At 49.2% G+C, this 12,091-nt stretch overlaps 3 protein-coding genes across 3 annotated transcripts; 1 reads left to right on the top strand and 2 right to left on the bottom strand.

Moving 5' to 3' along the window:
- Nucleotides 1-39: 39 nt before the first annotated feature.
- Nucleotides 40-3,374, top strand: BDBG_01001 (pentatricopeptide repeat protein). The gene has a single exon (XM_002628047.2). It carries the CDS (start codon nt 147-149, stop codon nt 2,775-2,777), a length of 2,631 nt encoding a protein of 876 aa, XP_002628093.1. The 5' UTR covers nt 40-146; the 3' UTR covers nt 2,778-3,374.
- Nucleotides 3,010-5,362, bottom strand: BDBG_01000 (translocation protein). Its single transcript, XM_002628046.2, has 3 exons — nt 4,765-5,362; nt 4,258-4,583; nt 3,010-4,179 (listed from the first exon to the last, which is right to left on the bottom strand). Exons 1-3 carry the CDS (start codon nt 4,862-4,864, stop codon nt 3,847-3,849), a joined length of 759 nt encoding a protein of 252 aa, XP_002628092.1. The 5' UTR covers nt 4,865-5,362; the 3' UTR covers nt 3,010-3,846.
- Nucleotides 5,363-5,481: 119 nt separating this feature from the next.
- On the bottom strand, nt 5,482-12,029 carry BDBG_00999 (AAA family ATPase). The gene is made up of 3 exons (XM_002628045.2): nt 11,359-12,029; nt 9,000-11,212; nt 5,482-8,916 (listed from the first exon to the last, which is right to left on the bottom strand). Exons 2-3 carry the CDS (start codon nt 11,176-11,178, stop codon nt 5,957-5,959), a joined length of 5,139 nt encoding a protein of 1,712 aa, XP_002628091.1. The 5' UTR covers nt 11,179-11,212; nt 11,359-12,029; the 3' UTR covers nt 5,482-5,956.
- Between the last annotated feature and the right edge of the window lie 62 nt (nt 12,030-12,091).

The following is a 12,091-nucleotide window of genomic DNA, read 5'->3' as shown; positions in this document are numbered from 1 at the left end:
TAACGTATGGCTGTCATGCTACGTAATATTACACTTCGGCGTATAATTGCTTTCCATCTTTTTGACCTCCAATATATTTTTCGGAGCACAGGCAAGATATGATTTTTACTTCAGCTCCGATGGTCTGATTTTGCGCCTCTACATCCATGCGCCGCCTGAGTCTGTCCGGGGCTCAATGGCATCGTCATGGTGTTCAGAGTCGCCTTAACTCCTGCTGCCCTCCGCACCTGCAAACGCGCCGACCCTTCTCCTCGGGCATAACGGCGCTCTCTAACAGTGATGGCCAGAACAACAAATTTAAAGCCTCTATACGATGGTTTGAGCAACCTACGCGTTTGAGCAAGGAGAAAGTCGAGGTATACCCAGAGGAAGAAGAACGGGCCGAACAAGATGTTATTTGGGCCAAAATCCGAGAGCTACAGGAAGAGCTGAAAGAGATAAAACAAGGCCCTTTTGGGCCGAACAGCCCCTTGATGAAACAGTTGCCGGAAAAGCAAAGAGAAATAATCCGTGAAGCGGTTCGCAAATATGAAGAGGAGCATGTTGAGGAAGAAGCAAAGGATAAACAGCATTATGAAGACTTTTTTGCCGGGCTGGATGAAATGATTGCGGAGGAGGCTCAGGACCTGGAGAAGCGGAAAACAGCTGAATGGAACCCGAAAGAAATGCTCGAGCCGGTCAAACCATCCCCTAAAGAATCTTTCGAAGTCGAATTAAAAGTCCCGGACACCGCTCAAGCGCATGTTAACCGATTCAATCAGAATCTAAAGATTCTAATCAAAGATCCAACTAGGGCCAATAGGCAGGAATTGTGGAGGTCATATCAGCGATGTAAAGCCCTAATACCGGCCTTTATTGAATTATTGCCAGAAGAGACCTTGGCCATAATGTGGAACTCCCAAAGCCAGAGCGCCAGCCCCCAAGTCCCACAGCTGGGGCACTGGGAGGATTTGGCCGAAGATATTCTTTCAAATGGTCGAGATTTGATGCAACCCCAATGGCTGCGGTACATTACACTCCTTCTTGAAAATGGCCAGTCAAATAAGGCATTTACAATGTGGAAAAGTCGCGAGAAACATTTAGACTACGCATCGAGAACGGAGGTTGAGCAGTTTTGGAACTTGGGGGTTGAAATATTGATCGCAAATGGAGAATTGGAAAGTGCGCAAGATCTCGCACTGGCGTTTCTGGCAGATGACCATTCCCGCCCTCCACGCATTCTAATACCAATAATCGTTGCCTGGGCTAAAATCCCTGGCAATACAAACGGTGCTCGAGCTTGGACTTTGTATCTACGGCTCAAAACAATTCTTGGGCCTGATATAAATATGAATGACTACGATTCGATAAGCGTTGGGTTCCTAAAAGCTGGCCGAGTTGACATGGCCGTTGCAGTATTCAAGGATATGATGCTCACGGGACAATCCTCGCCGTCCGACTCAACTTCTCTCTACCACGCCTCCCTAGGCCTTGTTGACAATCTGCAAGCTTCAAGCATTACAGAAGCGGACGTGAATAAAGTATCACTATCTGCCCTTACGATCATGCCCCGGAAGTTCCAAAACAAGTTCTTCTATGCGAGTTGGATGAAGAAGTTAATTGGCATGGGCGAGGTTGATTCTGCTGCTGCAGTTGTTGAATTGATGTACGAACGTGGGATTAACCCCGATGCAAAACATATGAATGGAGTCATAGGCGGCTGGCTCCGCAAAGAAAGTCTCACTGCCCGAGAGAAGGCCGAGAAACTCGGATGGGCGATGATTCAGGAACGGATTGATACTGTCTGGTCCCGCCAGAAGAACCCATTACCCGGATCGAGCAAGCCATCAGTTCGCGATGGCGGGGATGGCATCCGTATCCCCAAATTTGAACAAAGAACTGTTCCCCCTGCAAGCATTGAAACCTTCTCCCTCTTATTACTCTATTATACCCGGCGCGGCCAAGAACACATGGCCAACTACGTAATTGAATGCCTTGAAAAGGCCCAGATGCGGCCTAATGTGTTCTTTATGAACCACCTTCTCTTTGCAGAGTTGCGCAAACAGGACGTCCTTGGCGTCTGGACCCGCTATCAGCAAATGTCGGCGACTGTCCGCCCCGATCTAGAAACGTTCGCGTGCCTTTGGGACTGCGCCAAAATTCAATACGACCGTGCGCGACCATCCTTCGACTCAAACTTCCCCACTGCACGCGTCCTCTACCGCGAAATGATGGACTGGTACTTCAGCCTCACCCCACGCAGTCAGGCCAACGCCCGCAAATTCTTCACCAAAGACCTCTACGACCAAATCCTCCGTTGTTTCTCCTTCTCGCTCGACCCGCAAGGCACGATCGTCGCCCTGCATTCCATGCGGCATGTCTTCGGCTACATACCGGACGTCGTCACAGCGCGCATCCTAATGTTCGAAGTCGTCCGCCTCCTCCCACCACCACCGGAACTCGAAGACAACAAAAGGACTCGCCGCCACCGACGGCGCATCTCCACAAACCCACGCAGCAAGGAAAGTCTTCAACACGTGACGAAGCTGCTAGAAACGCTTCGTGATAGGAAAGTAGTCGAGTTGGGCAAACAGGGCTTGCTGATAGAGGATCTAGACATAAAAGCACGGAAGGATCATGAGGTTAACCTGTATTCGGATTTATTGCGGGTTGTGCTAAGTCGGTTGGCGGAAAATCCTCGCAAGAACGAGGATAAGATCCGCAAGGCAGCGCTCGAGATGGGAGAGAGCGAGGAGTTGTATTTGGGGGAACCAGTGCCAGAGGAGTTACTGCAGTGAGAATCAGTCTCACTGATCATATTTTCTCTTATCACCCATCTTCAACTACCTGGAAGATCCAGCCCTGACTTGTCCTGAGCAAATCTTTGTTAAAAAGATATACCTACCATTCCTCATGCTCTTGGTTTTCAACGCAGGGTCGCATGTATAATCTCTTTACCTTTTTTATTTCCCTCCTCACTTTTTCATACATATCGTCCGGGGAAAGGGGGCAAGGCATTTAGGGTAATTTGTTTGACCGTTATGTATCATAGAAAGTTCACTACTTCTCCTGGGCGGAGATGACAGGCGTATCTGGGATAAGTTTGGACAAAAGGGGGGCAACTATAATCGCATATTTTTTATTGTACCATAGCAAAAAGTAAATGATAATACATGCCTTTGGCAGACGTATTAACCGAGTATATGCGCTTTGATGCAATGCGAGCTTCTCGTGTCACCTCGCGGCACGCAAGATCCAGCAACAGCCGGAGGACAAGGAAGGTGTTGTTCGACAAAGCGGGGCCTTCATCCCCGCGCTCTCAAATATTTGCAATGCTGCTCTATTGCATACCTCTTGATTGATAATAACTATGAATAACAATCCATACACACAAGGATATAATAAAATATAATAATAATAAACTCCAGAAAGGAAAAGGATAAAACTGTCAGTCGGTAGGATATGCCAGGGCGATAATAAGCAGCGTATATACCACAGGAGACAAGGAAAACACCTGGTGCTACAGTAAAAAGAGGTTTGGTACAATAATAATTAGTGTTCAACCAGGGGCGCGGGAGAAAAGGAGACGTAGCAAAATAATAATAAAGGAGTAAAAAAAGTTTCCGAACCCCATTTTTCCGTATGTCTAAGGAAACAAAAACAACAAAACAGCAGGATCAATAAAATGTATATGGCGCACAAACCGTTTTCGAGAATTGGGCCATTCGGGCCAAAGTAAACGTCAAACATAGACCCAACGGTGCCTGAGTACCAACACCCATTCCATGGACAAGTCACGAAAGTAGTGAGTGACCTTATCGTAAGTAGAGAAAGGAGAGGGAAAGGAAGGATATCAAAACATCAACCTCACTTCTTGCCCTTCTTCTTCTTGTTCTTACCACCACCGCCGCCACCAACAGCGGGTCCGCCACTCTCAACCAACACGGCATCATCATCACTACTATTCTGTCTAATTGGTGCAGAGCCCGAACCCGCACTGGTCTGTTTAGTAGAAGAATCGGTTATCAACTCCTTCATGAATTCTTCTTGGATGCTAGCCTTCTTCTTATCCCACCATTCCCTCTCCTCCTTAACGGTAGATTGGATCTCCTCGACTCGTTCGCGGAGGAGGTTGTTGACAACCATTTCATTGGCGGACTGGAAGATGGTGCTGCCCCAGTTGGGGACGAAGAGGTTGGCCTGGGCAATGGACAATTGTAAGCAAACAGGGCCAAAGGAGTGGACAAAAAGGGAAAACAAATGGAGAGCTAAACATACCTCCGCAACCACATCTCTGACCTCCTCCTCCATCTCTTTCTCCGCCCTCAGAAACCGCTGCCACAAATCATCACCAACACTGCCCTTCTGCAACAGACCCGCGAGCGCCGGCTTTTGGCTGCGCAACTCGATCAGACGGCGGATATCCTCTGCCGCACGTCGGAGGAGAGCTGCCTTTAGCACGGTCTCAGGTACCTTCTTCTCCTTTGTTGATGTCGTTGTTGGCGCTTTAGATGTGCTTGGCTCCTCGTGAAGGCAGGTGAGGGAGAGGTATATATCTCGTTGTAAATGTGGAGGGAACCATGGCGTTAAGGAGGTGGATTTAGCTAGTAGGGACAAAGATTATGAGTTAGAGAAAAATGGAAATAGGTAACCTGAAAAGATATCGTCACATCGGATCGACAGATAACTTGCAGCTGCAGCTACGAAGGCAGGCAGAAAGGCAGAAGGAAATAGTAAAGCAGAGAACTGTTTAAATAGAGTCACATCGAACGAGTTCAAACTTACCAGCTTTCCGTTTGCGATATAGGGAGGAGAAGGTCGCTAACGAGCCGACGAGGATGCCTATGTAGGCGATGGGAAAGGTTAAACTGAGCCAGTTCACCATCGTGTAAAAGGAGGGTATGTGAATGCGAATGCGAATATGAAAAAAAAGGATCGTCGAGTGAGAGAATTCGACCGCTCTATTTGTTTCCGTATGTATATCTTGCTCTCCCCGATGATTGTGCTGATTTTCCCTTGGGCTCTGTCGGCAACAATTGCAACGCCGCTCGCTGCTTGATATGTCCGTCACAACAGAAATACAGAATCGAATAGGCAGAGATGTGTCGTAAGTCAGTCCGTAAAGTGGTCGTTAGTTCTGTGGGTGATTAAAATTCGCAGAATAGGAGGTCGATGCTTCCCCAGGGTTTGATTGTCGCCCGTGTTGAAGGGGAAGGCTTTTTCGTTGCCCAAGTCGAGATAGGAACGTGTCGGCTTATACATTCGGCGAGACGACAAATATATGTAGAATAGGAGTCCTTGAGCTGCGCATGGCGGTAGCGTGGAGCCGTGGAGCTGGTCGTTGTATATCTGGCTCTATCTGGCCGCATGGAATGGATGCTGGAGGCCAACGCTTGCTTAGGTAAGATGACACCTGGGCAACTTCGGGGGCCGCGCCGCGCTAGTCTGTTTCTGGTAGTTACCCGGCAAATTTCCACGTTTGGCACGTGGGAATTCCTGATTGTGTATTGGTCTGGCAGACATGCAGTGCTCCCGTACTTATTCTATCTAACTCTCTGAAAAACAAAATAGAAATAGAAATAAAATGGAAGGTTCATATAGATGTAACTACCATAGAAACCAGTTCTATAACATAGGAGATGAGTTGGGGGAGAATAGGTGCATGAGCTAGACAAAAAAAATAAAAACACTACCTGATAAAACAAACCGCGAAAAGGGAATTATCGTACCCAAATACAAGAAAAGAAAACAAAAGGGATGAGGGAAGGGAGGAATTTTTTGCAAAAAGAGCTTAAATACACGGGACAGTGAAATCGATTCTCGCCCTGTTACCTATCATAGAAAGGTAATAAGCTTAATTGAAACAATAAGTAAAGCGTACAAAAACACCCAACCATACCGCCACCTGCACGCACACAAAAAAGGCTTTCATTTCAATCCTACCCCCTTCCCGCCCCTAAGATAAAAAGAAAAATGCTCAAGAAATCACCGAAAAGTCCTGCATAGACTGTATATCACTCAACACCTCTTCAAACGCCTGCTCCACCGCCTCCGCAACCTCTACCCGATTCCACTCCCCACGCATCCTCCACACGCAATCCATAAGGCTCGTATTGACCTGCTCCAGCTGTTCAACGGACAGCCCATTGGTCCTCTGCGTAAATGTCTGATGCAGTGCTTCGAGACGACGGTCATCTACAATCAACTTCCCAGCAGCAGGAGGGAAGGGAGCTGAAGAATGGTGATGTTCTTGTTGGGCACCCTCCCCGTGCAGAAGTTCCTGCACGCGCGCTTGGCGGGGCGTAGTTGTCGTCCTCGGTCCGGCACCGTCAAATGGTGGTATGGGAGGTTGTGTATCCCATTGTGAGAATTTGCTATTGTTGCTGTTGTTGATGTTGCGCTGCGATTGGCTGCCATTTGCAAGGCTAGGTTCCGAGTTCGCAAAGTCTACAATGCCCGTAAGGGGTGTGCCCCAGGCACCGCTCTCACCCTGCTGCGTATCGGGTAGAGGCTCATCTCCAGACAGGCGGTCAGGGTACAAATTCAGATCTGGGTACTCATGTCTCGCTGAACCACTTATTGAGCTTTGGGTGTTAATCTGGTGTGCATATGAAAGACCCGAGTGTTTTTTGTCTGAAGTTGTTTGCGTAGTAGAGGCATCGTTGGTGTAGTCACCTGGCTGTGAACCAGGGGCCATTGGCGTCAGTGTCCTCTTCTGCGACAAATTTGAGAGACCGGATTGTTGCCGGAGCTGTTGGGAAGGTGCGGTGTAAGAGTGTGGTGGTCGTGGTTGTGCCGATTGCCCAAAGGAACTATTCTGGGTATTGTCGCGCTCGCTGGGTTGAACATCATCTGAATTTGACATCTGAACATCGCCATCAGCACCAACAAATCCGTTGCTGGCTGGAGGTCGACTGCCGGTTTCATTCGCACCCACGCTAGTTTTACCCGGCCCGTGTCCATTCGTAACAGTACTGGCGTGAGAGATACGAGTCGGGGTGGTGGGTTCCCCATGGGTTGAGAGGTGACGACCTGCAAAAGGTTCGCCCAGGACAACCGGCCCCGATGATTGGTATGATGTTTCCGTATTTCCATGAGGAACATTCATTATTGGAGGAGGAGCCATGACACCGTCCGCGCCCGCCGCCCGCTTGGCTTTTTCGAGAGAAACCCTCTCACGTTCGACTTCACGAAGGTAGACTTGCTCGCACTCAGCCACAAGCAGGGGATCTGTGTGTTCAATATTACCGATATCAACTTCAACATTTGATAATAATTCGTTTGCCTTCAGCTGCCTATCCTGGTCTCCAAGCTGCCGTGCATCTTTCGCAATCCGCTTAATATCAGCCAAGAAGTCCTTCGGCCGCTTATAATATCCATTGGACAACCGTTTCTCGATTGTAACAATATCAAGGTTGTAATAAAACTTTCCGGATACAGTTTCGCGCAAACCAGGTACGCCGTGTTTGTCAACGTCCTTTTCGAAAGGGCGGAAGGTAGTGCGGTGCACTAAAGGTATATCACTTGTTACAATGTTCGGGTCCTCCTCTTCATACAGATACCCAATTTGCGCTTCGTCAATGACGCCAGCCCGGAATTTCTTATATTTCTTAATCTCGTCCATGATTGGTTGAATTCTGATCTTCAAAGCGTTCAGAGTATAGCGATCCCGTTTCTTCTGTGCCTTTATCTCTTGTCGTGTTGGGGGTACTGGTGGTGGTGGAGGAGCCGGAGGGGCGCGTTCTAGCGTTTCGAGCTTTCGCCTTTTCCTATTCTCTGGGTCGGGAAATTCGGGCGGAGCACTTTTAATATACTTGATTAAGTTACTAAAGAACTCGTATCGCCATAGACTTTCGGGTGCATGCAGATCAAATCGATTCTTTTTGGAAAAACCGAAGAAATCACGCATCATCGTGGTATCGATATTGTCACCATCATCCTCAAGTACCCCAAGAAGTAACACAGGATCCGTTGGGGGAAGCGAGCGTAGTAAACCAAGGAATGTTGAAATGACTGTTTGCCCGACTGTTTCGTACCAGGTTTGCACGTTGGGTATATAGATGACACTTGGTTTGTGCCGTTTCACCTCTGTAAAAAGTTGAACTACACTAGCTTCTGGTGACCTGGTAGAGTCGCTTATTAGCGTTGGAAGATCAAAAGCTTGTACATGCAGTCCCTCAAAGTGGTGCAGCAGTGCAGCCGCAAGATACTGCTGGCCCATTCCCGGATTGCCCCGAATCAGTAGCCTTGGCCTAAATATGCGGGAGGTCTCAAATTCTTGTTGCATCCGTTCTTTCTTGAATCCAGCAGAGTCCTCCGGCTCTTCAAACTGAGCCTCTTCCAAAGGCGTAAGCCGCTTCTTTTGCGGAAGAATCCCTGCGAGGATCTGCTTTATGTCGCGTAGTGGAGCTTTGAGGAGGGGTTCAACAATGGAAGGTAAAGGCGAAGCACCAGATGATGCAGACCTTTCCGATGAGGGAACAAGCTTTTTGATAGACATCATAAAGTCCTTTGGGGAAACTTCTATCTTCTTCGGGTCAATCAGGAGCTTCTCGTTCGATCTGTAGATTTGTGGATACTTTCGCTGGACTGCAGTTAAGGCTGCTTCTGTACATAGAGCCCGTAGATCCGCACCGCCATACCCCTTGGTCAGCTCTGCTAATTCATCCTTGATTTCGTCTGGAAGAGGAGGATACCAGCCCCGAGTATGAATATCCAAAATCGCGCGTCGGGCTTCAGTATTAGGTAGAGGGAAGTAGAATTCGCGATCGAACCGCCCAGGGCGTCGCAGGGCCGGATCAATGGAATCCGGCCGATTCGTTGCCCCGATGACAATAACCTGGCCTCGACCGTCCATACCATCCATCAATGCAAGGAGAGTGGAAACAATAGACGCATGAATCTGTTCCTGTTTACTCGATCGAACTGGTGCTAAGCCTATATTTCAATTCCATCAGCTAAAGATCCTCTTGATAAGGGTGGTAGGATATACAAGGGAAGTAAAACACATAAAGCCTTACCATCAATTTCATCGAAAAAGATAATGCTAGGTTGGGTCTTTCGAGCTTCATCGAAAAGTAAACGGAGTTGCCTCTCCGCTTCACCCACCCATTTGCTGAGAGCATCTGCTCCCTTTCTCATATAGAAGGTTACCTTACGGCCCTCTGAACTCACGCTAGAGGCGAGAGCCCTAGCAAGAAGCGTTTTTCCGGTACCAGGAGGTCCATGAAACAAAACACCTCGTGGTGGAACGATATGAAACCGTTGGAAAATCTCCGGATAGAGCAGAGGAAGCGCAACCATTTCCTTGAGCTGGTCGATATGACCTTGTAGACCCCCAACGCTGTCGAAATTGACATTGGGATCGATTCCCAGCGGGTCAGAGTCAGCCAGAGCTTGCTTATCCTTCACCTTTCCGAAATTTGCTGGAGTGCCTGAGAGACCAGGGGCGGTATCAGGTGCGAATGCATGGCCAGGAGCAATATTGAACCCGGGTGCAAATCCTGCCGTAGGGGTCATCCCTGACATTCCACCAATCATTGGCCTTTGGCCGGAATCATCATCGCTACTGTCGCTGTCTGCTCCACCTGCTGCGCCCGTCCCCGGACCCCCTAGGAGCGGCGGAAGGCCACCTGCACCTCCAAAGGGGCCATAGGTTGAAAATAAGGTTCTCTGCCAGCCACTGCCTCCACCTCGACCACGCCGCGAAGGAGACCCGGAAGGTACGTTGTCTTCATCTTCAATAGGCAAAGTAATCTCAGGTCGGATGATTCTATAGTCCACAGACTTTCGAGTGCGCCGCGGTTTATCTTCATAGACTATTTCATTTTGTGCTCTCCGGCGGCGCCGACCAGGTCTCAGCTCTGCCAGTTCTTCTGCAAGTTCACCTGCCTCCGATTCAACACGCCCTTGGGATTGAGATTGTCGCTTTCTAAGCCTGGATCGACGGTCATTACTACTCTCATAAGCCTCGTCGATATTTTGTTGGCTGTCTTTGCGCGGCGAGGCCTGGGATGCTTCCGATTCAGATAAATCTTCATCATTGGCCTCGTCATCATTCGGCTCAAAATCGCTGCCATCCTCTTCTGGTTGGCGCGAACTTCGAGCGGCAGATTTGCGCGTGGAACGGCGAGTGGGTGGGTTTGCCTCTTCCACAGTCTCAGCTGGCATATTCTGCTTCCGACTCGCCCGGGGGTTTCTACTCGACCGTGGGGCCTCATCCTCATCTTCTTCCTCTTCGTTTTCCCCACCTTGGTCCGATTCAGGTACAAAGCCCTCTCCACCCATTTCAACATCCTTATCTTGAGAGTTCTCTTCTGCTTCAGGTGGAGGATTAATATTATCTGACGCAGCCACAGCTGGTGCGTCTTCCTCAAAATCTCCATGTTGGTCACTTTCCATTATTTCAATCTGCGACGCCACCGGGTCAGCAGGCACTGTATCACCTTCGTCTTGCAACTCCTGGTTGGAGACTTCCTCTTCCTCGTCGATGGTACTTTTGGAGGGAACATGAGCAGGCGCGGCAGCGCCCCTACGTGTCCGTGGCAAGGACTCAGGACTGCGTGTGGCTTTACGAACTGTCTGGACGTGGCGTCCGGAACCAGTGAGTGCAACAATATCCTCAGTCTCATCGTAGGTTCGGCGAGTAATTCGCCTGGTCCCTTGATACTCGGTGGGTGTCGGATTTTCCTTGCTGGCGCTTCGACCCCGGGTATTCCTGGTAGGACGGGTCGTGCTTGACTGGGCCGCGATGGGGAACTTCACTAATAATCGTCTTGTTGTTCTACCTTTGTCGGTATTTCGTGATTTCCCCTTCACCTCCCGCTTATCTTCCTCTTCCTCGTCTTCCTCCTCCTCCAGCTCATTCTCATCCTCATCGCTAGTAGACGAAACCTGATAATTGGCTTTTTTTGCAGCCCTCCTCTTTATCGATCCTCGCGCGTTTCTTTCTAGGGTGGGATCGTCTTCATCAAACTCAGATTCAATCGAGATGTCGTCCTCACTGGTAAGGATGTCGGACTCGTCATCATCGTCATCCATCGAGTTTCTTCTCCGCCGTTTAGTAGGTCGTTTCTTCGATTTGGATTTGGAGGTAGTGGACTTCCGTGCAGGTCGCGGCTTGCTATCGCTGTAGTCGCCATCGTCGGAATCTGACTTCAGCACGATCTCCTCCAGCGTGCGTTTTGAAGTACGAGGCATGGTGTCCCACGCGTTCGGATATGGTAATGGAGGCCTTTTTTCGAGGTCTAATATTAGCAAAAATAAATGCAGCCCAACGGATTCCTTGTATTCTTCCTATTTCTATATGACTCCCCAGATAGGGAAATATTCTTCTAATGATAATCAAAGAAAAAATCCGGAGTCGAAAGGCGCACGTACGGGCAGCGTTGTATAGTATAGGGCTGGAGTGAGTAGGAGAGAAGGGATGGGATGGAGTGTAGTAGGAGAGCGACGGGCTGAGTTGGATCAAACAAACATTTACACTCCTCCTAATACTCGAACACTAAAACGGGGTTCATCGATCGCTGCCAGGGATATCGCTCGAGGAAGCGGAGCAATTGGGATATGCGGGTCAGTTTCGATATGTGGTTTGGGGTCTCTGTCTGTCTGTCTTCACCGCGCTTGGAGCCTCCCTGGTGTTTTTGGCCGCTTTGCTTCAGCCACCGCGCTAGTCCTCCTTAGGTCTAGTTCGGGTATGACTAATGGCGCGCTATATCCAAACTAGGCTTAGTGGAATCTAACCGACTGCAAAGCTCCTGGGCGTTGAGGCCAAACAAACGCGCAAAACTTCTGTGTCAACGCTTTCCATGGCTGTTTGGCCCCTCGATATCGCTTCGCTTGTGCGTTTGTCAAGCATTAGATGCCACATACCACCGCGAACGCTGCGGAATTGCTGCCAAACACATCTCTTCTTAGCGAATTCGTTCCCGCGAACAGAGTTTTGGTCATTTTGAACCGCAATTCGACGTCCCCATACCTCGCCAACGGCACCCCGAATTTTCATCTCGAAAGATATCAACATGGAAAAGCTTTGATGATCGACGTCAGAGTCCCTTGCGGCTCAAGACAAGCTTATCGGTCCTTAAATTCGCCGGCAGCTTGCCGCTCCACA

This window comes from Blastomyces gilchristii, assembly GCF_000003855.2.
Source record: "Blastomyces gilchristii SLH14081 genomic scaffold supercont1.2, whole genome shotgun sequence".
In the NCBI taxonomy this organism is placed as follows: Eukaryota; Fungi; Ascomycota; class Eurotiomycetes; order Onygenales; family Ajellomycetaceae; genus Blastomyces; species Blastomyces gilchristii.
This window is presented reverse-complemented; position numbering and strand designations above follow the sequence as displayed.

Bases quoted from the DNA above. Each gene is read 5' to 3' on its own strand.
- BDBG_01001 (XM_002628047.2), top strand. From the start codon at position 147: ATGCGCCGCCTGAGTCTGTCCGGGGCTCAATGGCATCGTCATGGTGTT.
- BDBG_01000 (XM_002628046.2), bottom strand. From the start codon at position 4,864: ATGGTGAACTGGCTCAGTTTAACCTTTCCCATCGCCTACATAGGCATC. The intron at 4,584-4,764 runs GTAAGTTTGAAC...TGTCCCTACTAG, and splicing joins ATATCGCAAACGGAAAGCTG to CTAAATCCACCTCCTTAACG. The intron at 4,180-4,257 runs GTATGTTTAGCT...TCCATTGCCCAG, and splicing joins TCAGAGATGTGGTTGCGGAG to GCCAACCTCTTCGTCCCCAA.
- BDBG_00999 (XM_002628045.2), bottom strand. From the start codon at position 11,178: ATGCCTCGTACTTCAAAACGCACGCTGGAGGAGATCGTGCTGAAGTCA. The intron at 8,917-8,999 runs GTAAGGCTTTAT...ATTGAAATATAG, and splicing joins CTTTTTCGATGAAATTGATG to GCTTAGCACCAGTTCGATCG.